The sequence below is a fragment of the Geotrypetes seraphini genome, chromosome 13 (assembly GCF_902459505.1).
Source record: "Geotrypetes seraphini chromosome 13, aGeoSer1.1, whole genome shotgun sequence".
In the NCBI taxonomy this organism is placed as follows: domain Eukaryota; kingdom Metazoa; phylum Chordata; class Amphibia; order Gymnophiona; family Dermophiidae; genus Geotrypetes; species Geotrypetes seraphini.
In genome coordinates, this window is record NC_047096.1 from 53,312,376 (window position 1) to 53,326,957 (window position 14,582).

A 14,582-nucleotide genomic window follows, 5' to 3' on the forward strand; every position below is an offset into this window, starting at 1 on the left:
TGAAATTTAATGTGGACAAATGCAAAGTGATGCACATTGGGAAGAATAACCAAAATCACAGTTACCAGATGCTAGGGTCCACCTTGGGGATTAGCACCCAAGAAATGGATCTGGGTGACATTGTAGATAATGTGCGGAGGGGGCCAAAAAAAGCAAACAAGATGCTAGGAATTATTAAAAAGGGGATGGTTAACAAGACTAAGAATGTTATAATGCCAGGTGCGACCTCACCTGGAGTATTGCATTCAATTCTGGTCTCCTTTATCTCAAGAAAGATATAGCAGCACTAGAAAAGGTTCAAAGAAGAGCAACCAAGATGATAAAGGGGATGAAAGTCCTATTGTATGAGGAAAGACTAAAAAGATTAGGGCTATTCAACTTGGAAAAGAGACAGGTGAGGGGCGATATAACTGAAGTCGACAAAATCCTGAGTGGAGTAGAATGGGTACAAGTGGATCGATTTTTCACTATGTCATAAATTAGAAAGACTAGGGGACACTCGATGAAGTTACAGGGACATACTTTTAAAACCAATAGGGAGGAAATATGTTTTCAATCAGAGAATAGTTAACCTATGGAACGCATTGCCAGAAGTTGTGGTAAGAGTGGATAGCATATCTGGTTTTAAGAAAGGTTAAGTTCCTGGAGAAAAAGTGCATACTCTGTTATTGAAAAAGACATGGGGGAAGCCACTGCTTGCCCTGGATAGGTAGCATGGAATGCTGCAACTCCTTGGGTTTTTGCCAGGTACTTGTGACCTGGATTGGTCTGACCCAGTAAGGCTATTCTTATGTTCTTATGTATCTTCGGCAACAGAAAGATTTACATCAGTTTAAGAAAATGTTGAAAAACATCTTTTCTGTCAGATGAAATATGCTACTTAGCATATAGCTTTCACTTTTTATCTTTTTTTACAGTACTTTTGAGCTAAGTCTTGATAGTTTTACGAATGAGCTATTTATATGCTTTGATTTGTCAAGTGTTTTAATATGCATGCAATATTTGTAATCCGTTCTGGATAAAAGCTGAATAGAAATAATAAAGTATAAGGCCACTGTCTTCATTGGAAGATGAGATTAAAAAAGAAAAAAAATTAGAATGAAATATTTTAAATTCTTTATTCATTTTTATATCTTACAACAAGTGCGTCAGAAAATAACATTTGAACACATACAATATCACTTGATTGTCTATCATTATCAATTTATATTAACAAGAAGAATGAAATGAAAAGAGAACCAGCCCTGCACAACTTACCCTCTTCTCATTGTTTAGAACGGCCTTTAGCCACTGTATATCAGGGGTTTTAAAGGGAACCAACACCATGAGAGAGTCTGGATTGTTCTGTAAGTGAGGGTCAAAGTCTGCAGACTCCGGGTAGAACAGGCGCAAAGTGGTCTTGTTACCCACATCGTGCTCATACTTGTGTACAGGAGCATTGTTCAGCCTGTGAGAATGAAGGGTGGAAAGCACACAGAAAAAGGGAGCATGAGTAACTGTAGTGCACATGTCCATTCTACCTTAGACAAAATTCAACATGGCGTCGCATTTCTTCCATGTCTGTGTTCAGCATCATGCCTCACTTTGTAATTCTAGCAGCATACCTTGTACCATCCTGTATTGCAATGCAAAGCCATCTTAGTGCTATTGTCTGTACCAACAGGCGCTTTAAGGATCCCATTGGGATTCTGATTAGCCCAGTATGATACTGGCAGAAGGAATGTATGATATTAGAAACCGAATCATCACGTATGGTCGCAGCCACTGTCGGCCACATTGGCAGCCAACCGTTACACGGCCAAACATTGGCAGCCAAGCACTCATGGCCAAATGTGATGTCTCCCTCTCCCCCTTCCTAGTTTGTGCTCCCTCCTTTGCTTCTATATCTCTCCTCCCTCCTGTGTCCCAACATGCCCCTCTTCCTCCCTCCCTCCCTTTATTCTGTGTCCCGAGTTTGTGGCCCCTCAGGTTTAACCATGTTCTGGTCGTCTCCCTCTTCCTCCTTACTAGAGCTGCACTTGTCTCTCTTCAACAAAGCCATGGTCAGCATGTCCTACATGCTGCACATGGCTGAGCCAAATGCTTTCCCTCTGACATCCGGGGAAGTCCCTCTGATGTCAGAGGAAAGGCTCTTAGCTCAGCCGCTTTTTCACAGTGTCAAAGGAGAAGCAATTTGTATTGTGCCTGGCACCCTCGAGCATTTTGAAATGTTGGCACCTATGCATGCAGAGCCTTTTGCAGGAGTAGATGTGGCAGAAAGATAAAAAAAAAAAATCCCCAGGTGAAAAGGGATACAGATGAAGGAGCAGTACATTGTAGTACTATGAAGAGACATATCTGATCAATGCTGTACATCCATGGAAAAAAATGCCTCAAAGTCTCAACTACCTGTTTTGTAAAAATTTGAACAAAACTTAATTGGAGCACCTAAAAAGACTGTATTATTGATAAGGGTGGAACTAAATACCTTAGGCCTTGAAGGGAAATCCCTTTCTCCTACTATAGAATCCATTTCACCCCTGAAGGTGAACATGAATGTTACACTTACATAGGAATTGGAATGGGGGAGGCCACGGGGGCCATGGTCTCCCCCAAAATTCTCAGTCGCTTTTTTTTTTTTTTTTTGGCCCTCCCGCTCACCCTTCTCCCGGTGGTGTTGCATAAATCTTCGGGCAGCCACCGCGAATCAACCGTGCAGCATCAGAGAGCAGATCTGCCCCAGAATCCTTCGTTCTACTTCCTGAGGCAGGCCTGTTCGCAGACATTGCACGGTGAATGCTGAAGATTTAACTAAAGTGCCTGGAGGAGGTGGGTGGGGGACTCGGGAGCTGTTTAGAAGTCTTGTGCTAGGGCAGAGCTCCTGCCCCCTCCCCCCCCCAAAAAAAAGCAGTGTTCTGCTGCTTATGTAAGTAATAGTGGCGAGAGGACCAGGGAAAATAATTATTTGAGCTTACTCCTTGGAAACAATATGATCTTCTGGAACAAAGGGTTACATAATTCTAGTCCAGTTCACGTCTGTACCATTATACTCTGTGCACGTCCAACACAGTGCCATGTTCTACTATTATTGTTGAAACCCCACTTTTTTGTCCACGCATTTGCTTGAAAAGTGGAGTTTTTAGTGCAGTCTTTGATTCTCAGCACTTTGAATTATTGCAACATCATTTATTATGCATAAGAACATAAGCAATGCCTCCGCTGGGTCAGACCTGAGGTCCATCGTGCCCAGCAGTCCGCTCATGTGGCGGCCCAACAGGTCCAGGACCTGTGCAGTAATCCTCTATTGATACCCTTCTATCCCCTTTTCCAGCAGGAAATTGTCCAATCCTTACTTGAACCCCAGTACCGTACTCTGCCCTATTACATCCTCTGGAAGTGCATTCCAGGTGTCCACCACACGTTGAGTAAAGAAGAATTTTCTAGCATTTGTTTTGAATCTGTCTCCTTTCAACTTTTCCGAATGCCCTCTTCTTCTTTTATTTTTCAAAAGTTTGAAGAATCTGTCCCTCTCTACTCTCTCTATGCCCTTCATGATCTTGTAAGTCTCTATCATATCCCCTCTAAGTCTCCTCTTCTCCAGGGAAAAGAGACCCTGTTTATCCAATCTCTCAGCGTATGAAAGGTTTTCCATCTCTTTTATCAGATGTGTCGCTCTCCTCTGAACTCTCTCGAGTAACGCTATATCCTTCTTAAGGTACGGCAACCAATATTGGACGCAGTATTCCAGATGCGGGCGCACTATCGCCCGATACAATAGCAGGATAATTTCTTTCGTTCTGGTTGTAATACCCTTCTTGATTATACCTAGCATTCTATTCGTCATTGTCATGTCCACCATTACCCCCAAGTCCCTTTCTTGGGTACTCTTATTCAATAACATCCCTCTCATCGTATAGTTGTACCTCGGGTTTCTGCTTCCCACATGCAATACTTTACATTTCTCAACGTTGAACTTCATCTGCCATCTCGTCGCCCATTCCCCTAGTTTGTTAAAGTCCCTTTGCAATTCTTCGCAGTCCTGTTTAGTCCGAGCTCCACTAAATAGTTTGGTGTCGTCCACAAATTTTATTATCTCACACTTCGTCCCTGTTTCTAGATCATTTATGAATATATTAAATAGCAGCGGCCCGAGCACCGAGCCCTGCGAAACACTACTCGTGACCCTCCTCCAGTCCGAGTAGTGTCCCTTCACCCCTACCCTCTGTCTTCTACCCGCCAACCAGTTTCTGATCCATATATGTACGTTTCCGTCTACCCCGTGGTTCTTCAGTTTCCGGAGTAGACGTTCATGAGGCACCTTCTCAAAGGCTTTTTGGAAATCTAGGTATATGATGTCTATGGGGTCTCCTCTGTCCATCCATTTGTTAATTCCTTCGAAGAAGTGCAATAAGTTAGTTAGGCACGATCTTCCCCTGCAGAAAACATGTTGGCTGGTTATCAGAAGTTCGTTTCTTTCAAAATGTTCATCGATGTTTTCTTTTATCAGTGCTTCCGCCATTTTCCCTGGAACCGAGGTCAGACTCACCGGTCTGTAGTTTCCCGGGTCATCTCTTGATCCCTTTTTAAAGATGGGCGCGACACTGGCTATCTTCCAATCCTCCGGGATCACGCCTGTTTTCAGGGATAGGTTGCAAATTTGCTGCAGTAGTTCCACTATCTCCTCCTTTAATTCCTTCAGAACCCTTGGATGGATTCTGTCTGGACCCGGGGATTTGTCAGTTTTTAGTTTTTCTATCTGCCTGCACACATCTTCAAGGCTCACTTCCATGGATGTTAATTTTTCTGCTTGATTTCCATTGAAGAATTGCTCAGGTTCTGGTATGTTGGTTGTGTCTTCGTTTGTAAATAAAAACGAAAAGAACATGTTAAGTCTTTCTGTGACTTCTTTCTCCTCCTTCACCACTCCCATTCTGTCTCCGTCGCCTAGTGGTCCCACCTCCTCCCTAGCGTTTGCTTCCATTTAACATATCTAAAGAACGGTTTGAAATTTCGTGCAGGCCTTCAAATAAAATCTTTATAGAATGCAAATGATCCAAAATACTGCAGTAAGGTTAATTTTAAATTTTAAAAAGTCAGGTCATCTGACGCCTTACTATTGTAGGTTGCACTGGCTTTCAGTTGAGGGCAGAGTCATCTTTAAATTTGGATTATTGTGTTATAAAGTGCTATATGGTCTCACTGCAGATTACGTGGGTGGATCACTTTGCACTTGGCTCATTCAAGGTGTTCTTAACGTTCTCTTGAAGTGTGTAACCCAAACAGATTACCCCCTTCAGTGTTGATCCGCTGCATCCTGACTTAATCTCTGTAGTGCTAAGATGGCCACGGCGTTGTTTCTTTGGTCTTTATAACTCTAGGTGTTGAACGTGTCTGCGTAGTGACGTCAATAGTGATGTTTCTATTTGGGGAATCCATGCCAATGGTGTGAAAAAACAATTGAGGGGGAAAAGAACCATCACTATTGATTCTCACACACATACCACATGTAAATCTCACAACGTTGTGTACGTAATTGTATGCCCATGAGATATGATATATATCGGACGCAGCAGCCGACTGGTTCAAATATGTCTGAATGAACATAAATTTAGAATCTCGACAGGCAACATTCAGGCTCCGTTGGTTCAACATTGACTAGATAAGGCTCACACAGTAGATGATATCCAATGGCGAATCATTGATCATTTAAAAGAAGGGTGGGAGGGAGGAAATTATGAAAAGAGGCTAAATAGCAAGGAACAGCGCTGGATTTTTACTTTGAATACCGTGACTCCTTTTGGACTCAAACAGGAGATCGAGTGGATGACATTACTATAAAGTCACAAAGATTTGAATTCCCCGGTCACTATGCAGGTTCAACACCTAGATTTATAAAGACCAAAGAAACAATGCCGCGGCCATCTTAGCACTACAGAGATTAAGTCAGAATGCAGCGGATCAACACTGGTAAAATCTTTTCCAGAGAAAGGAAAATGGTAAAACCAGAGGACATAATTTGAGGTTGAGGGGTGGTAGATTCAGGGGCAATGTTAGGAAATTCTACTTTACGGAGAGGGTGGTGGATGCCTGGAATGCGCTCCCGAGAGAGATGGTGGAGAGTAAAACTGTGACTGAGTTCAAAGAAGCGTGGGATGAACACAGAAGATTTAGAATCAGAAAATAATATTAAAGATTGAACTAGGCCAGTTACTGGGCAGACTTGTACGGTCTGTGTCTGTGCATGGCCGTTTGGAGGAGGATGGGCAGGGGAGGGCTTCAATGGCTGGGAGGGTGTAGATGGGCTGGAGTAAGTCTTAACAGAGATTTCGGCAGTTGGAACCCAAGCATAGTACCGGGTAAAGCTTTGGATTCTCGCCCAGAAATAGCTAAGAAGAAAAAAAAAAAAAAATTTAAATTGAATCAGGTTGGGCAGACTGGATGGACCATTCGGGTCTTTATCTGCCATCATCTACTATGTTACTATGTTACTATGAAGGGCTAATCTGTTTGGGTTACACACTTCGTTTATTATAATTTGGAGAATTTATTAAATTATACAAAGATTGTTGATTTATATGAAAAAAAAGATGCATTAGGGGACCTCTTCTTGATAAAGCCTTTGACAAAACATGTCGGAGCATGACGTTCAACAGAAATTAACAAACAGAGGAAATCAAATATACAAAGCATAAAGCTAAGTACAAGATTCGTAAAGTTTAAAGTTTGAAAATATTTTAGAAGTATTTAAGAGCACAAAACTAGCACTTTAGGAGCACTTGAATATTGAAAATTTTTACAAAAACAAAAATAAGTCTGATTAGGATGAATTTGCCAGGCAATACTTCAGCCATGAATTGATAGGCGGGTGGTTGGCATATACTGAAGACTTATTAAAAACATTGATAAAACATTGACAACTAAATGTCGATTAGACTGAATGTTTTGACAAATTTCAACAAGTTGCCTTGCATGAATAGGGTTGAGATAAATTTACAAACACTACCTCCACTGTATGCATTGTACCCAGGATAATACCAAATCCGTGCCTCTCTGTCCTGTGTATTGGTAGCACCTACCTCATAACAATGTCATACTTGTTAATGACATCTCCAAGGGAGCTATTCTTTAGCCTGTGTCCATTGCCCACAACTACACATCTCCAGCATGGCAAGCTGCAAAACAAACCCAAAAGAAACAGTTAAGAGATACCATGTTGCCCCGAAAATAAGACAGTGTCATATTAATTTTGGGTCCCAAAAATGTATTAGGGCTTATTTTCGGGGGATATCTTATTTTTTTTTCATATACAACAATCATCTCTCCCTTCCTCTCCTCCACCCCAATTCTTCCAATTTTCTTACTTCCCCCCCCCCCCATGTGCAGCATCTTTCCTCCCCTCTCACCCATTCCCTTGTGCCACATCTTTCTATCGCTCCCTCCCATCCCCCTGTGCAGCAGAACCTTACTGACCCTCCCACTGTGATGCGGCAGAGGGAGAGCCCCAGTGGGGAAGACCACGAAGCAGCCTGTTTAGAGCACTGCTGCTGCTGCCGCTTTAGGCGGCCTTGGAGTGGAGGTATGTCAGGTTTCACCGGGTTGGGGGATGCTGAGTTGACGAGTCCAATTTTTTGCGGCGAGTTGGGCAGCACTAGTGTCAGGGATGGAGTTGGGGAGTGTCAGGAATATTCGATGGTTGATCTTAACTAGGGCTTATTTTGGGGGTAAGGCTTATATTAGGAGCATCTTTAAAAATCATGGTAGTGCTTATTTTTGGGACAGGTCTTATTTTCGGGGAAACATGGTACTTTACTGGCCTTCTTTCTTTTCCCTATTTTAGTGCTTTCAAACATCTTGTAAACCAGTGGCAGTGCACATGGTCAGTGCAGCTAGCAGGAATGCTCCGACAAAAGCATCTTCCCTCCCTCCCCACATGCTTAGTTCTACCGATACATCAGCACAGGTTCAGGGCTCAGACTGTGGGGGAGGGGGTTGTGTTGGTTAAACTGAGCATGCCTAGTGATGCCAGTGTCAGTGCCTTGAAACTGGTCAACTTCAGGGCAATCAGTGACACAAGACAACAAAAGTGGTCCAAAGGAGGAGGAACAACCAAAAGGAGCAACATATAAAATTTTACTGAAGAAGAATCGAACTTGTCCAAGTTTCAACAATAGCTTTCATCAGGGGTCTATGAATACATTTCAGAATATAAAAGTTAAGAACATACAAATTAAAAAATATCACGGTATAAAGAAATATAGCACACAGCTATTTCAGAACCCACTTCACCAATCCCAGTTCTTAATCATTTGTTCCTCCCCATTTCTTGATTTTATTTGCGAAATGTTTTTTAAAATTAATTATATATGAAATATTCCATAGAACAAGGTGCACTAATAAAGTGTGAAACTGCGCTTATCTATCCCCAAGGATTCCAGCGCTGTCTAAAAACAGGGTGGTTGGGGGGGAGGAACAAATGATTAAAGAACTGGGATTGGTAAAGTAGGTTCTGAAAGAGCTGTGTGCTATAAGAGGCCCCATAATCCCCTTCACACGTTGAATTTCTGATATTCCTTCTCCTGGTCAGTTTTAGTTTTAAAAGAAATTTTAGGAAGCATGTATAAAAGACCCACCTAGTGCATGGGATGCTAAGAAGAAGTTTTGAACACTGATTTTTTATTTTTTTTTTTTTAAACCATCTTGGTATAGAAGACAGAAGATAAAGAGGTTTTTGCATGATAATTGGAGTGATTTTACTCATTTTGAAAAAGTGAAGAGTTTAATACTACCCTGGTGTTTCTCCTTTTTGATGATATGGCCTACATTTATGAGCATAACTTCTAAGCTACTAAAATAAGATGAATTTTCAGCTGAAAAGTTATGCTGCTAAATTTGGCTGAAAATAGGGTACAAATTTAGGAGGCTAATTTAGGAACTCAGCCTTTTCTGAATATCAGGCCTATAGAATACTACTTAACAAGAAACATAGATACATGATGGCAGATAAAGGCCAAATGGCAAATCTGTATCATTCACGCGCTAGTGCTATTAGTCTCCGCTTTCTCTCACTTCTCTTTGTAAGTCACCTTGAGCCTGCTTAGGTATGTGCGATGCAGAAATAGAAGATTAGATTAGTCTATATTTAGGTGCTTATGTTATAGAGCATGTAAAGCAGGTTTTCTGCAGAGAATGTAGATGCATAAAAGAGCGTCACTTTTATGTGATCTGCATTAAGGCATCCTGGGGCATAATCTGCTCACAGTTGTGATGGGGGGGGGGGGCGGTATAATTTATGCCCTGTGTTGCCCTCTTGTTTTATTTTTTTTAGAAATATAATGTAATTATTCTCCCTTCTTCCCTCTTGTAGCGAGTATTGGTTTAATGTTCATTTGTACCTGTCTTCGTCAACAAATGTTTCTTAAAATTAATTTATTTTAACACACCGCTTAGACTACTAGATAGGTTGTACAGTACTCCCTCGAAATTCATGGGGGTTATGTTCCAGGAACACCCGCAAATTTTGAAAAACCACAAATGCAGTTTAGGAGCAGATCAGAGGCAGGAGAGGGCAGCTGGGGTGCCGGCGGGTGCAGGGTCATTACGAGTATTTTCCAATCACCTCTTCCTGGTACTAAAGTCAGGCTACACCAATCAGGAGCTGCTTTGACATGCTATCTGGCGTGTCAAAGCAGCTCCTGATTGGTGTAGCCTGACTTTAGTACTAGGAAGAGGCGGTCGGAAAATAACACAAAAGACCGAGTCTGCGATTCACAAACCGCAAATTCACGGAGATATACTGTATATCAAATTAAAATTAAACCTGAAACTACATGCACACATTGACATCTTCAAAATAGGGTAAAATTTGCACAAGGACATCTGTACGCTACTGGGGAGAGGGGTCATTATATAAGGCTACATTACAAAGGCTCAAAGATGCCTTTGTCATCTTTACAAAATAGAACTAACTAACTCCCCCCCCCCTCCTTTATGAAGCCACGTTAGCGTTTTTTATTGCCAGCCACAGCAGTAAAAAGTTCTGACGCTCACAGGAATTCTGTGAGCGTCGCAGCTTGTACCGCCATGGCCGATAATAAAAAAACACTGATGCGGGTTCATAAGGGGGGGCAAGTGTCTTATGCTAAATGCTGATAGAACAAAAAACGATCTGGCTCTTAGAAACTCTGACGCCACCACTTATAGGTAATGCACTCCCTTTAAAGAATGTGTGCTTGAAAAATGAAACACACTGAAGGTGCACAGTGTCTCCTTTGATCCTATGTTGAATTCTGAGTATCGCGTTGCTCATTTGAACAAGCAGCATTTCTGGAAACCGACACCATTGCGTAGAATATGTAAAACTCTTCTCTTTTACCCAGTTCAGTTTAATAGTCCACACACCCCTATAATTAGCTAATCGGATTCTTGTCATTTATTTTGGGTCTCTTTTGCAAACCTGCAGTAGCGATTCTCCCATAGTAAATGCACCAAAATCACAGCAACTGAATAAGCTTCAGTGCATTTGCTGCAGGGGAATTACTACCACGGCTTTCTAAAAGAGGCCCTTTACGTATGTTGGTTGCTCACAGATATTATGTAGAAGACTGCAAGGCTCGCCAACACTGTTCAACATATACTTAGTCCCTTTGGCATTCTACATATACGCTGATGATATCACTATACTAAAACCACTCCAATCATTTTCAACAGAACTAAATAACCTAATCTCAAATATCCTGGGAAAAATAAAACAATGGATGTTCCAGTCTGAGTAGTGGCACTGGATGGCTGGTAGGGGGCGCTATGATATACTGGATTGGAATGGATAGTGTGTAAGAAAAAATTTGAATGTTGTAGATTTTTTCTACAAATGAGATGCCTCCTTTTTATGTGATTCTGGGTAAATCTAGTTAGATGCATATGTGATAGTTATGGCCATGCCCAACAGAAACTTATGAAAAGTTGGTGCATAAATACAACAATAAAAAACTGAATATGGATTGCGGCAAAGGCCAGAAAAATGACATTAGAGAATAACAGGAAAACACTAGGGGTTACCAGGAGGGAAAGAGTATATGCATCTGGAAGCCAGGTAGATATACATAACACACTTATACAGGTATTAATAACTTCATTTTGTATTAATCTGCCTCCATTTTGTTTCTATTCTTCTTTGTGTCTGTTCTTTGCTCTAAAGCAGGGGTCTCAAAGTCCCTCCTTGAGTATCACATTCTAGTCGAGTTTTCAGGATTTCCCCAATGAATATGCATGAGATCCTATGTGCATGCACTGCTTTCAATGCATATTCATTGGGGAAATCCTGAAAACCCGACTGGATTGTGGCTCTCAAGGAGGGACTTTGAGATCCCTGGTCTAAAGGGTTCGCGCCAGAAGATCCTCATGGCCTAACTGATAGCAGATGTTCTTGAGCTAGTTAGCTTGGAGCATATCTGATTTCACATTCCAATGCTGGGTATAGAAGAAAGTGAATATAATTTGTATTTAAGTATTGAATGGTTAATGAATGTTTTGGGGCTCCGAATGCGTGAGAATGTGTTTGATTATGTGTGTGCATGTATGTTTGAACATAAAATCATAAACTATAGTTTTTATATATTTTAAACCTGGAGAAATCCAGAAAAGTAACTCATTTGCAGTTTGACCTATCTGACCTTTCAGAAACTTGTGAATGGAGGGCTCATTTAGCCCATATTGGGAGTTCTCGTTAGGAGGGGTTATACGTATGTTCTTTTTGTGTCTGTAAAACCCCAGACTGTCAGTTTTCTCCAAAACACGAGTTCTCTAAACACAGAAGAACTGGTTGATTTAAACTTTTTGAGAATTACAAAGTGTTTATTGGGTACGTTATAATGTGTTACGCATTCAGAAATTGATGTAAAACAAGGATGTGATTTGTAAAACTTTTCTTTAATCCTGGTATCTCTAAAAGTTAAAAGGAATATCTTTGTTCCACAAACGGCCAGCCTCTCTTGGTTGATTGGTTGACAACTGTGATGTCATACTAGGTACTGCAAAAGTATATAAATGAACTTTGGGGCGTTGATTCTCAGGGAGATCATATTTGTCAGGAGAGATGAACTTTGACATGCCTGACTATGTATGACGACCCTCTTGCACATATGGCCTAATGAATTGAGGTTTGCTGTTAATTTTAAATAAAAATAATATTGGATGGAAACGTTTGTGCAAGTATCATTATTCCCGGGCAACTAAGGGTTTGGTAGGTTACCCTGTTCAAGTCAAAACTGAAACTCAACCCTGAGAAAACTAAGATCTTCCTAGCTAGTCCTAATGATAAACTCAGAGAAACTTCCATTCAACTTAATGGCCAAAAATTTAAAATATTAAGTCATATCAAAATCCTGGGAGTAACTATGGACTGACACCTAACGTTCGAGAAACACACAGACCAACTGACTAAAAAATGCTTCGCCATTTTATGGAAACTAAGAACTATAAAAAAATATTTTGACATGATGTCCTTTAGAATACTAGTTCAATCCACCATCCTATCCACCTTAGATTATTGTAATATCACATATCTAGGGTCAACCAAGAAAACACTGCAAAGACTTCACCTGGTTCAAAATGCTGCTGTACATTTGATCTTTGGACTGACAAAGTTTGACCATATAAGCCCTTTTTACATGCAACTCCATGGCTCCCTTTTGAAACTAGAGTCATTTTTAAATTAAGCTGCATTTCTTATAAAGCTCTCTTTGGATTACTACCATCATACTTATCCTCCCAATTAAATCTATTCACATTAAGCAAGAACACAAGAAACTCGGGTATGTTCATGTACCCTACTCCGAAAGCCTGCCATTTTAAAAGTTTTTTAGACAAAACTCTAGCCTTTCAAGCAGGCAGAATGAACTTTTGGATGCGTTCTCTGATTGCCCACTCCCAATCTTACTATAAGTTTAGAAAATCACTGAAAACCTATCTGTTTGGTAAATTTATGCAATGACTTGGCTTGGTATCACTCTACATTGTATCATGTTGTATTTTATAGCATTGTATTCTACTGATTTCTACTGTATCTTGCATCTTCACTGATATGCCTCAGTTCTCTTGTTGTGAACCACCCGGAACTTCTGGTTGGGCAGTATATAAAAAATAAAATTATTATTATTATATTCTGGGTTTTTTTTCAAAGAGGTCAAGGTAGATGACTCTATGCAATGTCACCTCAGTAACAACTATAAAAAAATAGACAAAGATACCCCCTCCCTTTTTATTAAACCGCGATAGCTGCTTTTAGTGCAGGAAACTGCGTTGAATGCCCTGCGCTGCTCTCAATGCTCATAGGCTCCCTGCACTAAAAATTGCTATTGCGGTTTAGTAAAAGGGGGCCATTGTGCAAACTATAGACAGCAGATATAAATTCTCAAAACGGACACATTTTGATCACTAAATTGAAAATAAAATCATTTTTCCTACCTTTGTTGTCTGGTGATTTCATGAATCTCTGGTTGTACTTTCTTCTTCTGACTGTGCATCCAATATTTCTTCCCTTCTTTCAGCCTGCTGTATGCTTCCAGACCTTATTCCCTCCGCCAACTTTTTCTTCCTCTCTCCCTGCCCCCTCCCCTTTCTTTCTTTCTTTCTTTCTCCCTGCCCCTTCTTTCTTTCTAGCTGTCTTTTTTCTCCCTGCCCCCTTTCTTTCTGTCTGTCTTCTCTCTCCCTGCTCCCTCTTTCTTTCTCCCTTCTTTCTTTCTGCCTTCCTGCCCCCCTTCTTTCTGTCTGTCTCTCTCCATGCCCCCTTTCTTTCTTTCTGTCTCTCTTCCCCCCTGTCTTCCTTTCTTTCTGATTCCCTTATTTCTTTCTGTCTCCCTGCCCCCCTTCTTTCTGTTTTCCAGCCTACTCCCTTTCTTTTTCTCCCTGCTCTCCCCCAAGCCACTGCTTCCGCCATCGGGGAACAGGCCCCCAAACCACCGCACCCCAAGCTCTCCCTGCTTTCCGACGTAGAAGCGCCGGGCCGACCAGCCTACACCCCCAACATCAATTCTGACGTCAGAGAGGAAGTTCCGGATCAGCCAAGCAGCGATTGGCTGACCTGGAACTACCTCTCAAAATTGACATTGGGTGGGGAAGGCTGATCGGCTCGGCGCTTCTGCGACGGGAAGCAGGTAGAATTCGAAGGCAACATGATCGACTCATGTTGCCTTCGCGATCTACTGGTTCATCGCAATTGATCATTTGGGCACCCCTGTCCTAGACTCTCTTGTTAGTCATGTATTTTTTTATTTATATTTAGCTCACATCTTTCCAGTGGTAGTTCAAGGTGAATTACATTCAGAAATAGTAGGCATTCTGATGCGTTTCGCCAGACCAGGCTTCCTCAGAGAACCCACACAAGGAAAGAACATTAGATCACAACCATTTTGAGACTTCTGTGTGGGTTCTCTGAGGAAGCCCGGTCTGGCGAAACGCATCAGAACCTGGAACAATTAGACATCCAAAATGAGTACACTAAAAACTTTTTGAATGTTTATGACACTTTGAGAAGTTGGAATAGTCACCAATACAGTACAATACTTAAAGTGCGATGATTGAACAAGTAAAGATTTTCTCTAGGGGTA

At 41.3% G+C, this 14,582-nt stretch overlaps 1 protein-coding gene across 13 annotated transcripts in view; it reads right to left on the reverse strand.

The window, feature by feature from the left end:
* ST3GAL4 (ST3 beta-galactoside alpha-2,3-sialyltransferase 4) overlaps positions 1–14,582 on the reverse strand; it is a 434,440-nt gene that overhangs the window by 24,335 nt on the left and 395,523 nt on the right. For all 13 annotated transcript variants that reach the window (XM_033917742.1, XM_033917743.1, XM_033917738.1 and 10 more), the window contains 2 exons: positions 7,056–7,151; positions 1,258–1,447 (listed from right to left, as the gene is read on the reverse strand). In XM_033917742.1, coding sequence (XP_033773633.1) covers positions 1,258–1,447; positions 7,056–7,151 — 286 coding nt within the window. The remainder of the gene's footprint in view (positions 1–1,257; positions 1,448–7,055; positions 7,152–14,582) is intronic.